The sequence below is a fragment of the Eptatretus burgeri genome, chromosome 11, assembly GCF_056783735.1.
Source record: "Eptatretus burgeri isolate ZD-2024b chromosome 11, Ebu_testis_v1, whole genome shotgun sequence".
Lineage (NCBI taxonomy): Eukaryota > Metazoa > Chordata > Myxini > Myxiniformes > Myxinidae > Eptatretus > Eptatretus burgeri.
Window position 1 is genome coordinate 42,482,113 of NC_140971.1, and position 22,717 is coordinate 42,504,829.

The 22,717-nt window shown below is 45.0% G+C and overlaps 1 protein-coding gene and 1 long non-coding RNA gene across 17 annotated transcripts in view; one reads left to right on the forward strand and one right to left on the reverse strand.

The window, feature by feature from the left end:
* Positions 1-22,717, reverse strand: part of LOC147016947 (signal peptide peptidase-like 2B) — a 52,043-nt gene that overhangs the window by 13,322 nt on the left and 16,004 nt on the right. For 4 of the 16 annotated variants that reach the window (XM_085846211.1, XM_085846212.1, XM_085846217.1 and 1 more), the window contains exons 2-11: positions 18,574-18,678; positions 16,863-17,045; positions 15,852-15,947; positions 15,582-15,721; positions 10,977-11,110; positions 8,837-8,933; positions 7,051-7,167; positions 6,328-6,409; positions 5,261-5,335; positions 5,020-5,082 (exon numbers count right to left, since the gene is read on the reverse strand). In XM_085846211.1, coding sequence (XP_085702337.1) covers positions 5,020-5,082; positions 5,261-5,335; positions 6,328-6,409; positions 7,051-7,167; positions 8,837-8,933; positions 10,977-11,110; positions 15,582-15,721; positions 15,852-15,947; positions 16,863-17,045; positions 18,574-18,666 — 1,080 coding nt within the window. In that variant the 5' untranslated portion in view covers positions 18,667-18,678. Of the gene's footprint in view, positions 1-5,019; positions 5,083-5,260; positions 5,336-6,327; positions 6,410-7,050; positions 7,168-8,836; positions 8,934-10,976; positions 11,111-15,581; positions 15,722-15,851; positions 15,948-16,840; positions 17,046-18,573; positions 18,679-20,517; positions 20,602-22,717 lie in introns of all 16 variants that reach the window. The other 12 variants (XM_085846208.1, XM_085846204.1, XM_085846202.1 and 9 more) reach the window with 10 other exon arrangements.
* Positions 15,962-22,717, forward strand: part of LOC147016948 (uncharacterized) — a 21,853-nt gene continuing 15,097 nt past the window's right edge. Inside the window, exon 1 of the long non-coding RNA XR_015049260.1 lies at positions 15,962-16,381. This is a non-coding gene — a long non-coding RNA (uncharacterized LOC147016948). The remainder of the gene's footprint in view (positions 16,382-22,717) is intronic.

A 22,717-nucleotide genomic window follows, 5' to 3' on the forward strand; every position in this document is an offset into this window, starting at 1 on the left:
GATGGGTAGGTACGGTGTTAACGAGAGGAATGTGGAAGGGCAAATGGTGGTAGATTTTGCAAAAAGAATGGAAATGGCGGTGGTAAATACGTATTTCAAGAAGAAGGAGGAACACAGGGTGACGTACAAGAGTGGAGGAAAGTGCACACAGGTGGATTACATATTAAGCAGGAGATGCAACCTGAAAGAGATTAGAGACTGTAAGGTGGTGGCAGGGGGGAGTGTAGCTTGACAGCATCGATTGGTGGTCTGTAGGATGATTTTGGAGGTGAGATTGAGGAAGAGAGTGAGGGCTGAACCAAGGACCAGATGGTGGAAGCTGAAGGAGGAAGACTGTTGCGTGGAATTTAGGGAGGAGGTGAGACAGGTTTTGGATGGTGGTAAAGAGGGGTGGGATGATTGGGCAACTACAGCAGAAGCGGTGAGGGAGATAGCTAGGAAGGTACTTGGTGTGACATCTGGACAGAGGAAGGAAGATAAGGAGACTTGATGGAACGAGGAAGTACAGCAAAGTATAAGGAAGAAGGGGTTGGCGAAAAAGAAGTAGGATAGCCAGAGATGAAGAAAGTAGGCAGGAGTACAAGGAGTGGTGGCGAAAGGCAAAGAGAGAGGTGGCAAAGGCTCAGGAAAAGGCATATGGCGAGCTGTATGAGAAGTTGGATACAAAAGAAGGGGAAAAGGATTTGTTCCGATTGGCAAGACAGTGGGACCGAGCTGGGAAGGATGTGCTGCAGGTTCGGGTGATAAAGGACGTAAATGGGAATGTGCTGACAAGCGAGGAGAGTGTGTTGAGGAGGTGGATGGAGTACTTTGAGGAGCTGATGAATGAAGAAAATGAGAGAGGGAGAAGGTTGGAAGAGGTGGAGATAGTGAATCAGGAAATGGGGTGGATCAGTAAGGATGAAGTGAGGACTGCTATGAAGAGTGGAAAGGCGGTTGGCCCAGATGATATACCACTGGAGGCATGGATGTGCTTCGGAGAGATGGCAGTGGGGTTTTTAACCAGATTGTTTAATAAAATCTTGGAAAGTGAGAGGATGCCGGAGGAATGGAGATTAAGTGTACTGGTTCCGATTTTCAAGAATAAGGGTGATGTGCAGAGCTGTGGAAATTACAGAGGAATAAAGTTAAGCCACACCATGAAGTTGTGGGAAAGAGTAGTGGAAGCTTGGTTGAGAGGAGAGGTGATGATTTGTGAGCAGCAATATGGGTTTATGCCAGGAAAGAGCACCACTGATGCGATGTTTGCTTTGAGAATGTTGATGGAGAAGTATAGGGAAGGCCAGAAGGAGTTGCATTGTGTTAGTGGATTTAGCGAAAGCTTATGACAGGGTGCCAAGAGAGGAGTTGTGGTATTGTATGAGGAAGTCTGGAGTGGTGGAGAAGTATGTGAGGATGGTGCAGGATATGTATGAGGACAGTGTGACAGCGGTGAGGTGTGCGGTAGGAATGACGGACCGGTTTAAAGGCGCTGTCACACCTTGACGATATAGCCAGCAATGGCAACGTATAAAAATGTATGTAAAACGTTGGCGTACGCTGAAATTTTGATGTTTTTTTTTTTAAGTTTTGGTCGTATTCATAACGTGTTGGTCGTATGCATGACATATTAGTAACGGGCACAGAACGTTTCGTTGTCTTATAGATAACTTATACCAACGAATGCTTCGCCTGTTGTCGGAGTTCACAACCTATGCTCAACGATAGTTTAACTTAGGCATAGCGCGCTGCACGTATCGCCGACGAACTCGTGGCGTAGCCTTGTTAAAAACCTGCCGCACGCTTATTTAAATCATAACAGCCTGAAAATTGAAAGTATCAACCACGTAATCACACCTTGACGATTTAGCCAGCGTATGCCGACCAATGAAAAATTTGCCGAACCAAGCTGGCACACGTCAAATACAGTATGGGTAACTTGTGTATACGTTAAGAGCACACTGAAAAACGATGAAGTATGCTGTCATATTTCGTGGTGCGTCTCGTACATCATGAAATTTCAAGCATGCTGAAAATTTTACGAAGTACTCGCCGTATGGCTCACACGTTCCGCTACGCTGGGAATAAGATGTAGGCACGATATGCGATCGTTGACACACGTCGACACAAGTTCCTTGTAAGTTACTCATAAGTCGAAACATGTCGAGGTAATGTTTAGCCTACCCGAAACTTATTTTCTCCGTCAAGGCACATTTCCTTTTTTCTCCTTTGCTCCGTGAAGGCACGTGACGAAATATCTGAAGTTGTTGCTGTTGTTTTTTTTTTTTATTTTATTTTATTTTTTTTAAAGTCTATCACGAATTTTAAAATATATTCGGACATTTGCTTTTAAGTTTTGACGTCGACGTGACAATATCTTCAAATGGAAAATATTCACAGAGGAGGAACTAAGAATAAGACATGAGCAAACTGAAGATGCAATCGGACGTGACGTAACGGCACGTGACGAAATATCGGAAGTTATTGTTGTTGTTTTTTTTTTTCAAACGCTGCCAATACGCCATTATACGGTAGCTGTAAATTACAAACACGTTCAGTAAGTTCTGTGGTCGTCCGGAAGACGTCAATCAAATACGTCTACATACGTCAATATGCGTTGGAGGTTCCTCCAGACTTGGTCTGGACTGCAGTGATTAGGCCAAAAAGTGTTTCAATTTTATGGTTGACACTCACATTTTACCTTGACCACGATTTTGTTTGGCGACGAGCAATGTTGAGAACAGCAACAAATCAAATTTTGTGCATTATTGAATCCACACTGGAGGAAGCAACAATGATCTGATTGCAATGTTATAGGTTACACATTGGTTCAAAGGACGTTACTCATAGGTTAGAAATAAGTTTTGAGTACGCTAAGCATTACCTCAACGTGTTTCGACTTATGAGTAACTTACAAGTAACGTGCCTCGACGTGTGTCAACGATCGCATAACTGCCTCGATGTGTGTGCAACGATCGTGTAATGTGCCTACAACACGTTACTCATTGGTTATAAATAAGTTTCGGGTACGCTAACCATTACCTCGACGTGTTTCGACTTATGAGTAACTTACAAGGAACTTGTGTCGACATGTGTCAACGATCGTGTAATGTGCCTACAACACGTTACTCATAGGTTATAAATAAGTTTCGGGTACGCTAATCATTACCTCGACGTGTTTCGACTTATGAGTAACTTACAAGTAACGTGTGTCGACATGTGTCAACGATCGCATAATGTGCCTACAACTTATGGCCAGCGTAGCGGAACATGTGAGTCATACGCTGGCATACGTCATAAAATTTCAAGCATGCTAAAATTTTAGGACAACCGCAAAGTACAACGATGAAAGCCAGCGTACTACGACGAATGGCAGTGTTTTTCAGCGTGCTCTTAACGTATACAAAACTTACCCAAAACGTATTCGACGTGTGTCAGCGTTTTAGACAAATTTTTCATAAGTCGGCATACGCTGGCTAAATCGTCAAGGTGTGACAGCGCCTTAAGGTAAAAGTGGGATTGCACCAAGGATCGACTCTGAGCCCTTTCCTGTTTGCAATGGTGATGGACAGGTTGACGGATGAGATCAGACTGGAGTCTCCATGGACTATGATGTTCGCGGATGACATCATGATCTGTAGGGAGAGTAGGGAGCAGGCTGAGGCGAGCCTCGAGAGGTGGAGGTACGCACTGGAGAGAAGGGGAATGATAGTCAGTAGGAGTAAGACGGAGTACATGTGCGTAAATGAGAGGGAGGGTGGTGGTATGGTGCGGTTGCAAGGAGTTGAGGTGGGGAAGGTGGATGGGTTTAAATACTTGGGATCAACTGTCCAAAGTAATGGCGAGTGTGATAGAGAAGTGAAAAAGAGAGTGCAGGCAGGATGGAGTGGGTGAAGAGTTGCAGGAGTGATTTGTGACACAAGGGTAGCTGCAAGGGTGAAGGGGAAAGTATATAAGACAGTAGTGAGACCAGCTATGTTGTATGGTTTGGAGGCAGTGGCGCTGACAAAAAGACAGGAAGCGGAGCTGTAGGTGGCAGAGTTAAAGATGCTGCGATTCTCGTTGGGAGTGACGAGGATGGACAGGATAAGGGATGAGTATATTCGAGGGACTGCGCAGGCAGGACGGTTTGGAGACAAAGTGAGAGAGGCAAGATTGAAATGGTTTGGACATGTGCACGGGAGGGAAGCGGAGTATATCGGGAGAAGGATGCTGAGGATGGAGCCACCAGGTAGGAGGAGAAGAGGAAGGCCAAAGAAAAGCTTCATGGATGCGGTGAGGGCAGACATGAGGGTGGTTGGAGTGTCAATGGAAGATGTGGAGGATCGAGAGAAATGGAGACCGATGATCCGCTATGGTTACCCCTCACGGGAGCAGCCGAAAGAAGAAGAAGAGAGAGAGAGTGACAAGCAGTGCAACTGAAAAAGCATCCCTTCACCTGTGGCTGAGAAGAGAGGAGTATGTGAGGGCTTTAACATCTTTCCACACCTTGGCCGTTGATGAAGAATGTGGATAGCTGCCTGTTAAGTTGTTTGTTTTGTTTTTCCCTCCTCCCCCCCCCCCCTTTATGACGGTTCTCCCCTGATATATTGGCACTTGATACCCCACTGACTGACTGGTTAGGCTCAATTGTATTTGGGTCCCACTAGTGCCATCTGCCACGTGGACACATTGTGTTAATAGCTGTTCTGTTGGCTGATAGCTGTTCACCACCATCTCAAATCATCCCCCATCCAAAACCATGATCTTTTCTCTACCCATTAAACCACCTGCATCTCTCCCAAAATTTTGCTTCTGTATCCATCTTGCCCACCCCTTGCGTTCTCCCATCGCCCTCATCGTTACCTTGTTTAACTGTCTGTCTATTTTCCACCTCCACCCTGTCAGCATTTCCCCTGGGTCCTGATCCATTCTGTGTTCGAGCTCTTCCATGAGCCTTGACTATATATACAAAAAAGTTCTTTGTCAGGGAACTCGTATTTATTATTTTCAAACGGTGCATTGTAGACAACGTGTTTTGAGCACTATTGAAACCCTCACCTTCTCTCGCGTGACAGCAGTTGATGGTCCAGTGGCCACCTCCACCATGATGCTTTCACCACCCTGCAAGAGGCATCATAAAGTGATGAGGTGATGTAATGGAGCTAAAGGGTGAGCAGATTATCAAACACCAGAAGGTGGCCATAAAAGGTTTTACATGCTGTTGCCTGGATTACAATATTATGTTGGGCATGCGGGATAAGATGAAAATGTTGTGGATTTGAGTTAAAAAACCAGTTACCCTTGTGATGAAAGGCGTAATGAAGACGAAGAAGATGTCATACAGGAAGAGACAGCAGAAGAGCAAAGTACATGCCTGAAAGTAGGATGTGAAAATGATGAACTTTTTAGAAAACTTGATTGGAAAAAAGAACAAACCACAAACCCTATTCAGTCTAAGATTATACATAAAATAAATAACACCCATGTGTCCTCCCTCTTGATCTCACTCTCACTTCTACTCTGCTGCTGGTGTTTCCCCCTTTGCATTTTGTTCCATTCTAGTCAGCTCTCGCTCTTCTCTGAGCCACGACCATGTATAGAACAACAAAAAAGCAAATAATGTTCAGAGGTCAAGTAAATGCGAGATGTCCTTCGTTGTTTTAAAGTTGATTGATGCAAGGCATTAAAATCGAGGCTTCTGCCTGCTCGATACTTTCCCGAGTACTTATCACCTGCAGTGGTGTTTCAGCCGTAACACAGTCCACCTGCTCTCTCCAATGTTCTAAACATAATTTCCCTTTCAGTGAAGACTGAGATCATTCTTCAGATTTCTATTGCATCATTCTTCTTTCCTCCTCCGCATTTTCAATAACTCCCTCGCTCTTTCTGCTCTCCGTTGACCTGGGGTTCCAAAGTGTTGGCCCGGGGAAATATAGACCGGGATGGACTGGAGAACACGCTGGGCAGAGGTTTCCACACGCCCCTCTCTTCCACGGTCTACTGCCGTCACTGTGTTCTGGAACAATAAAGTTCCCATGTTCTTGGACGGGTGTTCAGACTGAAGATGGGCACAGTGACACATGCACGAGTGCCCAGAACATTTAGACTTAATTCATTCGCTAATACATTGCTGAGAGAACAGAAGACGATGCAACATGCAATGATAAGTGTTCCTCCAGACTTGGTCTGGACTGCAGTGATTAGGCCAAAAAGTGTTTCCATTTTCTGGTTGACACTCACATTTTACCTTGACCACGATTTTGTTTGGCGACGAGCAATGTTGAGAACAGCAACAAATCAAATTTTGTGCATTATTGAATCCACACTGGAGGAAGCAACAATGAACCGATTCCAATGTTATGTCACCTTGAAACTGGGCATGTGAAGCACCAAGAGGAGACAGAGACAGAAAGCGGCACAAAGCAGGTCCTGCAGAATCCAGGCCCAGCTGTCACACACATGAAGGTTTCAAACAAATCAGAGAATCCAGATCATCAACAAGTCATGCCATACTGTGAAACATTCAGTACTCACGATCATGCTTCCACAAAACACACACACACACACACACACACACACACACACACACACACACACACACACACTTTTACTCGTATGTAAGAGGTGTCCACAATTGTATGCTGCTTGTAACTTGAGTTACATACGCACCCCTGTTGGTGTAGTCAGAATCGTGATTTATTCAACATCAGATTGAAGTCAGAGTCAGGATAAACCACCATTACTTTAGAGGTTGCACTTTTGGTCTTTGGATGCAACACAGCTCACAAGCAAGTGGATACCTCAAACAAAAGCACGAGCTCATGAATGGCAGGTTTAAATATGACCGTTCGAGCCCACAATGGACTTCCCAGTGTACCACTTGCAAGGAAATTCATCATCTGGTTATCATTAACCTTCAGGCACAAACAACACTTCGACCGCAAGCTCTTTCCCAGCTGACTCAGTTTCATTAATATCTGAGTTTAGTGGATTTAAGAGCTTCTCCCACTCCTGTTCCTTACTCTCCCATGGTCCCAAAATATTCAACTTCCCCTCCTTTCCCTCAGACAACCCCAACCTTGGCCTGACCTGTCCTCATTACGGAAAACAACCCAAACAGCGACGAGTGCAGCACACGCGATCGCCAAGATCAGACGTCGGACCTCTACGGGCGAGCGGAAGCCTGGTAAAGGACACGGCGAAAGCCTGCAAAGACATGTCCACAACTAATTGCCCTTCGAGCATAATAGCTCCACGTTCATGTACAATAAATATCGTCAATTGTTAGGGAGCTGTCTCCGTTGTCTCAGGCTCAAGGAAGAGCTCGTACAATAATCACATATGTTGGATAAAGACAAGAGGAGATATCAATGTACATCCTTTTACATCATTTACATGGAGACTCGGACCGAAGGAGTCAATGGACAAATCAACATTGTACATGAGATTTGAATCTTAGTCCCCAACGTCTTGAGCAAAGTACTCAGATGGGAATGCCAAGCAAAACAACCTGAAATGATGTGCCAAACACTCTTTGGACATGTTTATGTTGAATTAATAAATGAAGAACAGATGATCTATGATTGAAGATGTAATCGAAATGGAGGAGTTTGTTAATTTTGCACAAGATCTTGTAACACTCAAGCCATGATTAAAGCTGTACGCAAAATATCCTTGTTAAAAACACACATGCTGTATCAGGGTTGTAAACGGCAGACATTTTGATCTCCCTCCCTCTTCTTTACCGATAACCCCCATCCCTTCTTCTTTTCATCCTTTTCTATTTTCAACTCACCTTCAACGACCTTCCCTTTAATCTTAGCACCTCCTTTTCTATTATTTTACGCATTTCCTGAACCCCCCCCCCTTTACCCCCACATAAAAAGAAAAGCTGAGCAACTTTTCATTGACAGTAGCACAACTTGAGAGCTTAAAATAACATAACGTTCCTCACTTTGGAGGAAATGATTGCCTTGCAAGGCAGAGAGGAAAATGAAACAAAAATTTTTACAAGACCATTTTTGGATGGATTCTCATTACTTGATATGACGTAGCATGGGGAGTCCTTTATGATTGGTCATCATTTTATTTTGAGTGAGCAGAATCTGACAAAGAATAACTTGTATTTGGGAGAGACGTTCATACTCAAGGGGGGAAAAAAATAGAAAAAGAAAAACCACCAACTGCCTTTTAGGGGTAAAACTTACACCCTTAGGTATTCTTCTTCTTTCGTTTGCAGCCCAAGGCTGCAGGGTAGCATCATTGGCTGAGGACATGGCAGTGTCGTTGATGCAGTGTCCTCTGTAGGTTAGGACAGGAATTTGGAATTTGTTCAGGGTGCTGGCGATAGCTCGCCTACTTTTCACAAAGGATGCCATAGGATCTTTAACGTCCACCAACTAATGCCGGCAGACAGGACACCTGTTTAACGTCCATCAGAGGGACGGCACACACATTGATGAATCACCCTGCCTGCAAAACACTGGGACAACAGTATATAGCTGGATGAGGATTCAAACCCTGGATAGGCAGCTTAGAGGTGAGTGTGCATACCTCAAGTCCACCCCACCAACCCATATCCCAAGCCAAGTTGTGTCCTCCCATATCCCATATCCTGAGCCAAGTTGTGTCCTCCCATATCCCATATCCCAAGCCAAGTTGTGTCATCCCATATCCCATATTCTGAGCCAAGTTGTGTCCTCCCATATCCCATATCCTGAGCCAAGCCAACTACATAATCTTAACCTTTGTTCATATAATGCTTTCTGAACTTCATTCTGAGAAGAAGTATTGTATGCACAATTCTGTAATAGTTATTGTATTCAAAATAAACACAGATGTCATTTTTTGGCATTATTTGTATAAATGTAATTACTTGCACCGTCCATAAGGAATGCAGGAGAGCAACGGGCAGAGGCAGTGGTAGAGGCTGAATGCTGATGATATGCAGAACACAGCGATGATCACGTAAACTGAAGGGGTGGGAGGAAGGGAAGGGGATTACAGGATTACAAAATACGTAGCTGATTAACAATAATAATAATTAATAACAATCATTCATAGTACTATTAATAATAAGAGTTCTCATACAATTAGGTCGTTCAACCGAAGAGGAGGCCCTTAGATCCACCCAGTGAGAACGAGTTGTTTTGTGTTACAGATTAATTGGTGTGTGGTTCATGTGAGGGCTGCAGGTGCAAATCCCATCCTTCATTCCAATTAAATGAATCAGTGTTTATGGGCTCATACCTGCAGTCCTTTATTATTGTTATTTCTTTGGATACACTGTCGAGGCTCGTATAAGAGATAACACACAGAACATACAGGAGGAGCAGGAGTCAAGAGGGGTGGGAGAGGGAAGGAAAAAACAGTAGTGAACAGAGAAGTGAGGAGATCTGTGGAAGGGAGAGGGACGGGGCAGGGTACACAGGGTAAACAAGATGGACATTACAGGGACTTTCAGGAATGAAAGCAGGGAATTTGAAGGGGGTGGGTTTGGGGTGGATTAGCAGGGGTAGAAAAGATTGTGGTTTTGGATGGGGGAAGATAAGAGGTGGTGGTGAACAGCTTTTTTGAAGACCTGGAGGGAAAAGTGGGATTGAAGAGAGTGAGGGAGTTTATTCCAAAGGTGGGAAAAAAGAGGAATGAAAGAGTGAAGGTGAGTGGTGATTCTTGATTTTGGTGGTTTTCCCAGAAGGAGGTTGTTGGCAGACCTTGAGCGCCCTGCGGAAATATGGGTGGGGGGGGACATAGAGCAGACAGAGCAGGGGGTGCGAGGCCAGAGAGAAGACGGTAGAAGACAGAAAGACCACCGACCCGCCTGTGGTAAGAGAGTGAGAGACCCAAAGACTCAGCCTCATCGCGGGAGATACCAATGATCCTAAATGCCTTGGTTTCCCCAGCGTGAAGCCGAGAAAGGTGAGAGGAGGGAGCACCAGCCCAGAGGGGAGAGCAGTACTCCATCAGGCTGCGGACGAAAGCTTTGTATGTGGTCAGGAGTTCAGGTGTGCCGAGGAAGGACTTTGCATGACGGAGGATTCCCAGTTGGCGACTGGCTTTGGAGACCAGCTTGGAAATGTGGCTTTCCCAGGAATGATCATGGCAGATAGTGAGACCCAGAAGCTTGAATGAAAGGACTTCTTCCAGAGGATTGTTGAGAAAGTAGATATGGGGGGGGGAGGGGGGGTTCCAGATGGTCCTTTTGGAGAGACATTATGAGAGTGTGAGATTTGTTAGGATTGAAAGACGTGCTCCACGTGTTGGACCAGTTTGTGATTTTATCCAGATCTGCAGAGAGTGAATAAGCTGCTGCTTGCCGTTCTGAGGGATGACAGGTGGTACGACAGCGGGTGGAGTCATCACCAAAGAGATAAAGAGGATTTTCCAGAGGGTCGGAGAAAGTTCTGTGGGTTTGTGGTTCAAATCTTGGTCAGGGCACATTTATAAATCAGAAGTTGGTGTAAATTATGACGATGTACCAATCTTATTAACAGCCTTATGTTTGCAACCATAGGGCAGACTTTGATGGGTTTGAAGGCCTCCTCCTGCATTGAAGTTCTTGGTAAGGAAACTCATAATCCTGAACAATGGTTGTTTCGCCGTGCCTTTATAAATGTATTGCGTCAAGCAAGGAAGCAGCACGTACCATTTTTAAAGTCTTTGGTATGACTAGGCTGGGGTTCAAACCACCGACCTCCCAGACTCAGATGCTCTAATCATTACACCATCAAGTCTGGCAAAATAAAAGATTTTGTTCAACAAAGTTAATACAATGGTATCAAATTCGAGTATTCTTTAGTTATTGACTAGTCAACTATTTGTCATTCATTCACAAATCATTCATTTATCACTCAATCATGTCACTGAAGATAACCGAGCAAGCCCAAAAGGCAACACCGACAGGCAGGCTAGTACCAAAGATCAACTAATGGAACAAATAGAAATTTGCGCATATGCTCTGCACAACAAAGTTCGTAAAAAGAGGACTCAAGGGAGAGTCTGCACGTCAAACCCACCAACGTAGTCATAAAGGTAGTACAACAGCAAAAGCATGAGGCATGAAGTCACGACGAAGACCCCGATGGTGACTGTACTAATTTTCAAAGCTCGATCCCGCATGTCTTCCTCCAAGATAGATGCTGCAGTCAAGCTAGTACAACACAGGTAGACGTGAGATTTATATTCATCACAGTACAACCATGTCATCTACAGAGTGATCAAGATGACACAACTTGGCTTTTAAGCCAAGATGGCTGATCTAGCTGCAAGTGTTCTGATCTTGATCAACAGGAAACAGTTTATGCACACTCACCTCCGAACTGTCTTGCCTGGGTTCGAATTGTGGCTGAGCTATATAGTGTTGTCCCGGTGTTTCACAGGCAGGGTGCTTCATCAATGTGTGTGCCGTCCTTTGGATGGACGTTAAACCGGGCGTCCCATCTGACGGCATTAGTTAATGGGCGTTAAAGATTGCACGGTATGCTTCAAGAAGAGTAGCAGAGGTATCACCGACGCTCTAAACAAATTCCTAATTCCTGTCCAAATCATCTTCAGTCAAATGTCAAGCCTTGCCAACCAGTTCGTAAAACTCTGGATGAAAAGTTTCCCTGGCCAGCCCCACAAAAAGGTGGCAATAATTGTCAGAATATGTAGCCACAGCCGAAGTCATCATCATGCACCATGCTCTATCCAGAGCATCGGTTTGGCCGAAGCAGTTTCTTGGCTGGGGTTACAATCCTGGATGGATCACCACTCCAACACAGGAAGTCAGGGCAGGAATTTGGGATTTGTTTATGAAGGAAATTTTAAATAGATATATTTGGCTTAAGGAAGCTCGCTGGGAAGTGGGTCAAACATCGCCTGAGACTGTATATGCTCTGCATGTTTATTACTACACCAACAGGGTAGATCGAATTACTTTTTTTGATTGGATGCACCTTTTCTTCACGATAAATATAGACATTGTGAGAATGTGAGACTGATCTGGATAGGATGATGCAGCTCCATGTGATCTGGATAAGATGATGCAGCTCCATGTGATCTGGATAAGATGATGCAGCTCCATGTGATCTGGATCGGATGATGCAGCTACATGTGATCTGGATAGGATGATGCAGCTCCATGTGCTCTGGATAAGATTATGCAGCTCCATGTGAGCTGGATAGGATGATGCAGCTCCATGTGATCTGGATAGAATGATTCAGCTCCATGTGCTCTGGATAAGATTATGCAGCTCCATGTGATCTGGATAGGATGATGCAGCTCCATGTGCTCTGGATAACATTATGCAGCTCCATGTGATCTGGATAGAATGATGCAGCGACATGTGATCTGGATAGAATGATGCAGCATGTCAGGGCTGCCTGGTGAACGTGCTGGCGGACCTGTTTCATTGAAGGCGTCAACTGGGGCCGTGTGGTCACTTTCTTCTTGTTCGGTGTCACACTAGGGCTGTTCTCGCTGCTGGTGGTGCTTTACTATGGTTGTGGCGAGGCCAAGGAGGCAGTGCTTCTCATGGGCTTTGCATGGCTTGAGTTGGGCCAAAGACGGCTGCTCGGCTGGTTTGGCAAGTGGCTTGGGTGGTGACGGGGCTGGCAGGGCATCTCGATTGTTCCCTTTTCAATATAGGCACTGTACTTCCACTGCCGAAACCATTTTTGTTATGAAATTGAATTTATATTTTGTACTTGCATGGTTACGTGGCATGCCCATTTGGGGGTACTGAGAAGTGGGAGAAACAGGGCTGAGAATGGGGCAGGTTGGATTGGGGGGGCAAGAGAACCGACAGGGGGGGGGGTGAGAGGGGAAACTGTGTAAGAGGTAGAAGAGCCAGAACACCAGTGAGTCTTTTTCTTGCGTATGGCAGCTTGGCTGCCTGGTAGCTATCATTTTGTTGGGGTGCGATTATGACACTGATGCTGTGCCCCTATACCAGTACACTGGTACTCATTTTGCTGACCTCAGGAGGATGACAGGCTGAGTCAATTCCTCCTGGTGTTAATTCAGTGGCCAACGGGACTTGAACTCAGGACCTCAAATCCCAAGCCAGCCACCCTAACCACGATGCCACACCAGGCTTACCAGTGGGTAAAGGGGTATTAAGAGAAGATCAGTGGGTAAAGGCGTCTTATGGGTCTTCAAGGGTCTTGGGGTCTATGTATCTTTGAAGTCTTAAGGATCTTTAAGGTCTTAAGGGTGAAGCACAAGTCATTTGGGTGTTAAAGGTCTTTGAGGTCTTAAGGCTTTGGGGTCTTCAAAGTCTTGTCTTTGGGGTCTTCAGGATCTTTGAGGTCTTCTGACTCTAAGAGGTCTTCAAAAGACTTAAGGGTCTTTGGGATCTTCAAGAGTTTTAGGGATCTTAACCATCTTTGGGGTCCAAAGGGTCTTTGGGGATTTAAAGTGTCTTAATCGTGTTCGGGGAATTCAAAGGTCTTAATAGTCTTAAGGGTCTTATCTCCCAAGCATGTATTCTAATCTCTCGAGCATGAAAAAAAAGGTCTTATGGTTATTGGGGGTCTTTAAAGGCCGAGGTTGTGAATGAAAATACACTCAGAACAATCCTCAGGTCAGACTTGGTCTGTGTGACAAATTTGGTGGTTGTTGGCTCAGCGGTCTTTGCAAAAAACGCGAACAAACAGACAGACAGACGTCCAATGAATCATATTTATAAGACAGTGAGTTTAGGCAATGCTGGTTTGGGTTTATTTAAGGGTCTTTGGGATCTTAAGGGTATTCGAGGTGTTCCGGCTCCAAAGGGTTTTGAGGGTCTTTGGGGTATTGAGGGTCTTCAAAAGACTTAAGGGTCTTCGGGTTCATAAGGATCTTAGGGATCTTTAGGATCTAATGGTCTTTGGGGCCTTCGGGATCTTAAGGGGTCTTATCTCCCAAACATGTAAAAAGTCTTCTCTCAAGCATACAATCTGATCTCTGAAGCATGTAAAAAGCATTTATGGGAGGGATCATAGGGGTCTTCAGGGGCCTTTAAAGGCTGAGGTTGTGGATGAAAACACCCTTAGGACAATCCCTGGGTCGGACTTGGTCTGTGCGCCAAATTTGGTGGTTCTTGGTCCAGCGGTCCTTGCAAAAAATACGAACAGACAGACAGACAGACATCCGATGAATCTTATTTATTAGATGATCTGCTTGTTTTTAGGATTGTGATTAGCATCTTTAAAATAGACGTAGTACAGCACTGGATGAACATACTTTGTGAAACCCATGAATGCAAATGATCATCATGGGGCCAATGGCCCTACAAAGATCAATGATGATGATGATGATCATGATGAAAGAAGGGCTGTGGAGAGGAAGGAAAGTAAAAGAGGTTTGGGAGGAGAAAGGAGTAAAGTGAAGCAAGGAAAGGAGCGTGCATGGAACATACAAATTGGGGGAGGAAGAGGGGGTAAGAGTTTCAAATAATTTGTCATATTTACCTCCGTCACCGAAGGTGGAAGGACGTTATGTTTTCACCCCTCTCTGTCCCTTTGTTACTTACGAAATCTTTAGATTTCGTAAATATATTGATGACTTCCGTCGTCTGTTTGTTTGTTTGTAGGCACGATAACTCGAGAACGGAAGAAGCTACCAATGTCAAATTACACCACGTGATTCAGGAGGGTGATGGCTAATGCTGATTAGATTTTGGTCAAAATCGGTCAAAGGTCAAGGTCACAGTGAGGTCAAACATTCGATTTTTGATGGTTTGGTACAGAATCATCGTAGAAACTTCTGGTTTGCGTCGCGACCTTCTCCAGAGACAGCTTTTATTAGACAAGGTCAGAGGTCAAGTTGACAATTTCGTAAGTACCAGTCTATGTCTGCTTGTTTGTTTGTCTGTTTGTGTACAGGATATCTCAAAAGTTGTAGACAGATACGGATGAAATTTTGTGCAGAGGTTCTGTGTGTGACGAGGACGAACTGATTAGATTTTGGTGAAGATCCGAATCCGGATCTGGATACGACAATTATTTAATTTTTAAAGTGATTCTTCACCATTGACAGATCGGGCCAAAAATTATATTGTACTGTGTGGCATGATATTTCAAAAATGTATTGGCCCCGATATGTTCTCATGGATCAGGTATTACGTGGCCGAGGTATGCACTCTACCAAGTACCCTTCTAGTTGTCAACATAACAAACAGATGGCTCCTCATGTCACATTTGATATCTGCTCATGGTGGTTTGTACTCTTTGTTACTCAACTCATTTCTTCTTATCCTTTAATATTCAGCATATTACTGTGGGCAGCTTCATTTGTTGGGGGTGCAGCTTTGCTGCTGACGCAGTGCCCCCTGTAGGCGAGAGCATGAATTTGTAATTTGTTCAGTCTGCTGGTGTTGGCTTTGCCTCCTCTTCTACTCTTCACAAAGGACACCGTGGGATCTTTAATGCCCACTATTCAACTCATATTAATAGTGGCTCACTGTTCATTTGTTGCTGTTACAATTCTCAGCAGTTTGGTCCTGTCATTATGTTATTAAACGAAAATGCTCCCAGTTGGCACACATATTGATGAATCACCTTGCCTGTGAAACATCAGGATGACAGTTTTTAATCTGGGCCGAGATGCAGTCTCAGCCGATATGGAACACTCATGCAAAACATAGTAGGCTCACTCACGGGGTGATTGGTGGTGGGCGACTAAAGACGCCAGCCATTGACACAGTCAACACAGCAACGAGGAACAGAAGAAGCAGATTGTAATCGACTATTGACTCAGGTGGTGCAAAAAGTGATGCGCGGAGGTTCAGACTCATGTTCTGCAAGAACAAAGAATAATTAAATAATTGAATTATTCAGAGCATTCTAAGCTTGGAAAAAACAAGGTTGAAGTTCAGAAAATGGAAAACGTCTTTTGCATCAACAAAGGTAAAATATTCAATGCACAACCTTCACCTGGCGCATCTCTTGCGCATCTTCAAGACGCATCAAGGCGACTGGGATTCCAACCTCCTCATACTGGCTGCTGTTCCCTCTCGGAGCCAACTGGAGAAACAAAGTGAAGAAAAAAAATTCCTCCAATGATCTTCAACTCGTGATGGAGCTCGTACATATATTAGAAGATCAGTTTACTTTCACAAAAACTTCAAGGGTTTTTGTAGAAAATGGACAAATTGACACGGAATATGGAACTTGGAACTCGGGATCACAGCATTATGAGTTTAAGGCTGAGATGGCAACATTAAACAGGCCAAGCCGATGATTTATGCAAAGTATGTCTCATGTGTAATGTTTAATTCCATTTCAACTGCAAAAAATGACGTCATTGCATGATGAGCTACACAAGGAGGATGAGATAAAGCATTTCCTCTCAACAGGACAAAACAGAAAACATGAACATGGACATCAAGAACGTGAGCGTTTGAGACCTTGTGCTTGGGAATTCAACGACACGCAAGCTGAGACTATATATAACAAAGGTAAGAGTGATGTTAGTGGCCTCAGCAAGCGATGAGATGAATGGGTCATTCATTTCATTTCGTGTGTAGGATGTGGCTGCTGGTTTGAATCTCTGCTGAGTGCGTGGCTGTGTTGCTGATGCAGTGCCCCCAGTAGGTTACAGGAGGAATGTGTAATTTGTTCAGGGTGCCTAAGATAGCTAGCCTACTCTTCGTGAATAACACCGTGGGATCTTTAACATCTACCAATTAATGCTGGCAGATAAGATGTCCAGCTTATCGTCCATCTGAGGAACGGCACACAGATCGATGCCTCGCCCTGCAGGCAAAACACCAGGATGACCGTTTATAGCTGAGTCTGGATTCAAACCCAGGATATATAGCTCAGAGGTGAGTGTCCATACCTCTCGGGCCTAGGCTATTCTTCCAGCTAAAATGAGTGGGTAATATAGTGAGATGTGATGCAGTAAAGTGAATTACATTTATTAAAAGCGAGTCGTACCAGCGGCAACCTGCTGACCACCAACAGGGCAGTGGCGCCGTGTTGATGGGCCAACCATGCCTTCTGGAAGAACGAGCAGTTTCCACGATTAGCCAGCACAAGAGCACCTGCCAACCCTTCCTCAGGCACATCCCAGGCCCCACAGAGAGTAGCTGGACCCAGGTCTTGCACTGGCCAGCGACCCTGTCCAGTGCAAAAATAAATCGCATTTTGAATATCCTATTGCCTCGTTGCAATGTCACCACATATGTACATGACCAGTTCATGCATAGCAAGTATAAAAAAAAAATGTCTCCATGATATTGTTACGGTTGTGGGGGTAGATGGAGGAATTTCATAGCAAAGTTAGGATTGAATCGAGTTGTCTGGTCCATGGACGTGTTGGAGACATCTCGATGTAAATTAAGTAGGGAACCTGTGAGCTTAAGTGTTACTTGTCACCACATGGGGGACGGTGCTGTGTTAATTAGATAAGGATTAAGGCCAATTTCCCCCAGTATGTAAATACCCCCTGTGACCTTTTCCTATGTTTTTGCATTTGCAAGCCAGCAATAAAATTACGTTCTTACACCAACAAAACCAACAACAATAATAACAATGCCGCATGTACAAAGCAGGTCAGAAGCCCTGCCTTCCGGGCTTCCTACCAGCAAATCAAGCCCACAAGGCATGATGATTCATGAGTGTGACGTCAGAGAGCCAGTAGGGGAAATGTGAGGGTCGAAGAGCAGAGAGTTGTGAGAGGACAGAGTTGGTGGAGGACATGATCGACAAAGAGGATCTCGTTTTTGCTCTCCTCTCGGCACGGCAAAATGGCTGCGCAATTCTCATGTTTGTGCCAGTGAATTTGCAGCGTGCCGGGCAAGACGCTAGCCATTCCTGTTCAGCTGAGACGTGGAGTTGTATGATGATGAGAAAAAGGATGAGGAGTGCTCCTCTCAGCGAACTCGTCGTTATCCCGTTGTGTGTTCAAAAAGGAAGGTGTGTAATCGTTGTGAGCAGATCTCGTGGTGGAGAGGAACATTCGGCATGTTCGTTCATGAGAAGAAGCCACATGGCGGTTGGAGAGCCCTGGTGTTGAATACCTCCTCACGAACGTTTCCCGCCCAGAGAGCGGCTCGGCACCATTTTGGGCGCGACTTCCCGCGCAGGACGAAGCAGCTCGATCGCAAAGTTCAAGAGACCATCTCTGGACCAAGCTCAGTGCCAGAATAAAGGGAGGATTTTCTTTTGTTTTATTTCCCCCTTGTCTGTATTAAAGTCCGTGTGGAGAGGCGTCTCGACTTTAGGCTTTAATTTACCTCACGTATTACTAATACATTTTTAATTCTCACCCTTGTAAATATTTGATCTATTTTCATTCAATCCCCATGTTTATTTTAAGTTGCTGGTGTTATCTATTTGTCGTGGGTTCGAGTATCAACCCCTTGTGCTGTGCTTCCGTCTGCTCCATCCACGACCGCCCTTTCCTTCCCGCGCACGCCATAATCTTTGAGGATCACGTGTTCGCCTCGAAGGAAAACTGCTCGGCGATCCGGCATGGTTGGTGTTAACCACCCGTCCACGACAATTGGGTCGGGGGGGGAGGGGTGTTATTAACCTAACCGCCACGGCCGCGACAATATCATACTCAGGACAAGGATGAAGGTGTGCACAAAAACATCATCGTAAAATCAAACCTGTGCACAATGCGTCACGGGTATGGACTTACGGCTTTGGCAAGTTCCCGGGGAAGACGTGCCCATTCCGGATTGTACTGGATGCAGTATTCCTTTCCACTTGGCTCAGCATGCAAAAACGCCATGTCAGCAATGACCTACATGAGGACATACGTTCAGAGGTGTATGATCAATGATGAACTTCGATCATCGTTAATAATAGGAGAAGATTAAAGTATCCGTTACTCGGTTAACAACTCGTTAAGAACAACCCCCCTTTTCTTAACAACGATTCTTCCTATTCTGCAACGTGCCACCCTTTCCTTATGAATCTCCATGGATGTTTGGAATAGCCATGCATGTCCACACAATGTACAGCTGGAATGCATGACAATGGGAAATTGGTCCTCAACTCAGGACAGATACATTTCCGGCTCCGCAGTGCATATGCTCGTGATTCATGGCAAAGATTCTTTTTAAGCAAGATACAATCCCCCGAGGAAGTTTCCAACATAGAATTGATGTTACGGGCAAGAGGTACGCACTACATAATTCCCACAGCACTGTGCTACCTAAAGGGAAATCAGGAGCCCACTTATCCGAGTTCCTGTCTGTAAACAGTCCACGAAGCCTCTCAAATCGATATTCACTGCTTCTCACAAACAGTTCAGCTTAACTGTTCTATCATGGGATGTCATGTCTGGTGTTGGCTTAATGGTTAGGGTGGTGGGCTTGGGATCCTTGGATCCTGAGTTCAAATCCCCCTCGGCTGTTGAATTAATACCAGGTGGGGTTGACTCTGCCTATCATCCTTCTGAGGTTGGCAAAATGAGTGCCAGCTTGCTGGTATCCTGTGTTGGAAGTGACCTGTGCAGGATTGTGCCTAATCGCGAAGGAGACTGCTTCGGCAGCACCAACACTGAACAGAGTATGGTCCCAATGGATTGATGGATGGATGGATGGGATGTCATGGGCAAATTGAAGTGTTGTAGGCAACAGCAGCATAAACATGGAGGCCTGAACTTGATGTTCATAAATCATGGATGATTTAAGGGATGGAACACAAATAGTGCCAAGGTGTTATTTAATAAAATTATGAGCTTGCCAAAAGCTCACACGAGCTCTCTGGTTCCTGGATAGCTTGATGTGAAACACATTTGCTACAATCCCAGTTGCGTTAAGAAGGAATGTCAGGCTGCACTATTTTTGCTGATCTTCCTGACTGCAGCTTGTGGATAATTTCCTCCATCATGTGTACAATTAACTGCCTATGTAAGTACAATAAACCCTCACTTAACGTGGTGGTTACGTTCTTGAAAAGTGCGACTTCAACTGAAACGACTTTAAGTGAATCCAATTTCCCCATAAGAATTAATGTAAAAAGGGGGGGTTAGGTTCCAGGGAAAGACTTTATCATCAGACAAAAGACATTATTTACATATAGAGGATAAGTTTTAATAGTTTTAAACAAACAATTTCTCTCCAGGTTTCTGCAAGATGCACATGGTCTTCCAGTAATCCTCTTCTTGTTAAACTCCCAAAATCCAGGCTCACTGCTCACCTCCACCCATTTGGTCCTCTCTTCTCTCACCTCTAGAACAAACTTCCTCAGTCTATTCAGTCGCATTCCTCCCTCCAGGCTTCAAGACAGCTAGCTGTTCGCCACTATGTCAAGTCATCCATACTCATGATATCTTCTCCCCCAAAAATGACCCCAACCCCCTCTCCCTCACCTCCTCTCATTTGTTAGTTGTTGGTTGGTTTGTTCCTTTTCTGTTCCATCCCCGCTTTGCCGTTTTTTCTTCTTCCTGTGCTTCATTCAGCTTGTGTGCAGTTTGTTCACCCACACGTGTCCTTCTCCCCCTCCCCTTGATCTCATTGTCACTCTCACTTATATTCTGCTGTTCGTGTTCCCCATTTTAATTTTGCTCTAGCTCTTCCACTAGCCTCAACCATGTATGTAGATACAATTTTTTTTTAAAACAGCAGCCACTGACCGTACTTAAATTAATGAATGAGTACAGCTGCAGCCCTATGATGATGCAGCCTCCACTGGGAAATCAGATGAGATCACAAGTGTCCTGGATAAAGAATAGAGCGTGCTTCATGAGAGTTGTTGAACATGTAGATACTCATAATAAGATCATGAGACTTGTTGAACATGGAGGTACTCATAACAAGAAGCAGAACATTGTTACTTGCAAAATCAAAGATTTTTCAAGTATATTGGTTCATCGATTTTGTTATTCTGTCTGTCTGTCTGTTTATTTGTCTGTTTGTCTGTCTGTTTATCGTCTCCAGGTCACAATTTCAAACCGATCTTCACGAAACTTCACTACATGGTAGAGTTTGTCATAAGGAAGAAGCCTATTGTTTTTGAGGTCAAAATGTCAACATAGTCCAAAGGTCAACAACCAAGTTGGTATTCCTAAAATCCTCAATTTTCATCTGATTGACTTGAAATTTGAAGAGGATATATATATATATATATATATATATATATATATATATATATATATATATATATATATATATATATATATATATATTGTTGCGAATTCGCGCCCGCCGGCGTGCGATCGGCCGCTCGACTCGAATGGCGGCCGCCTCGCCCACCGGGCGGACAATTCTGTCGTGACCCTCCGGGAACTATCGCCCGGAGCCAGTCACGGGTGGGCCTTTCGACCTCACCACAATCGTGCCAATCGGCCACCCACGTAGGATAGGGTTGTTCGCCAAACCCGACCTACCTAAGTACCCACGCGGATGGTAGACCGGGCGATCGTACTTCGCCGCAGGCTGACTCCGGACACGAACCGCTTAAGCGGTCCGTTCCGTGCTATCGGGATAACTGAGCGGTGTTATCGTCGGCCTCGATGGTTCCGATTAATTATCAGGCGTATTAAGCCCACTCTGAACCCTTTACGTGGAGCAAGATGGAGATTCAAACGAAGGAAAGGACGCAGCAAAACGGGGAACAATTCAACATAATGCACTTTATTTACACGACACACGAAAAGCACACATAAACAGTCAGAATGCACATATATCAATTTAAAACAAAAACAACAATGCAGAGCTACGACCGAATACACGAACACACGGCAACACTTATACAGTTTTACTTACAAGACACGGCGCCACAAGATCCATACAAAAAACCCCGAAAAGAAAAAGGTGACTTCCCTTTTGGGCCGCCGATTCCCTCTCCGACGTCCGTCGACGTGGTCCCGCCTGGCCGCGACTCCGTGCCCTAGCGTGGTAGGCGAGGCCTCTCCGGAGTGCCTCGCGCCGGCACGTGTTGGCCGCTCGACGCCATGGACGGAGTTTTCAGCGCTATCCCAGCGCGGATAGAAGGGGGGGGGAAACGTGGATGCCCGAGGTCGGGAGGGGGGAATGGCGGATGCTCCCTCCCGCCAGCGGGGTCTTGGAACCGCACCACAGCAGACCAGGCCAGCGGCCACAAGGAGAAGAGGACGAGTGAGCGGGAAGACAGGAAGAGGGCAAGAGCAACCACAAAACCGCTCTGCCCGTGTCCGACTTTTTATATCCCGGAGCTCCGCCCTGTTGCTCCACCCCGTTCTTTGCTCCACCCCCCTTCGAGGCGCTTCGAGAAAGGTCTCGCAGAGGGGCGTTCCTCCTTCCTGGCCACGTCACACCGCGCATCCACCAATCGGGCGCCAGCTGCCCCACCCCGCTTCTCCTCCCTCACACCAAGCGCGGAGAAGAATGGCACGAAAAACAGGAGGGAAAAGCCCACCGAGCATCCTCGTTGGTTTTTGTTTGAAATAAAAGATAGAAAAAGAAAAACGACTGACTCAAAGCATCGCAGCCCGAATGAATCACATTAATTCCCTCTAAACAACGGGTTTGGGGCTAACTACACATGTACTTAAGAGATACCTCACCTACGTGACCTGGATGGTGGTTTGTGAATTTCCACAGCCGTAACAATATATATATATATATATATATATATATATATATATATATATATATATATATATATATATATATATATATATATATATATATATATATATATATATATGTATTTCACTTCACTGAATTCAACCAGCCAATTATTTTTGAGGTCAACAGAGCCCAAAAGGTCAACATAGGCCGGATTTCTAAAATTGTTAATTTTCATCCGATTCACTTGAGATTTGAAGAGGAGTTCCAGATTTGGTCATTGAA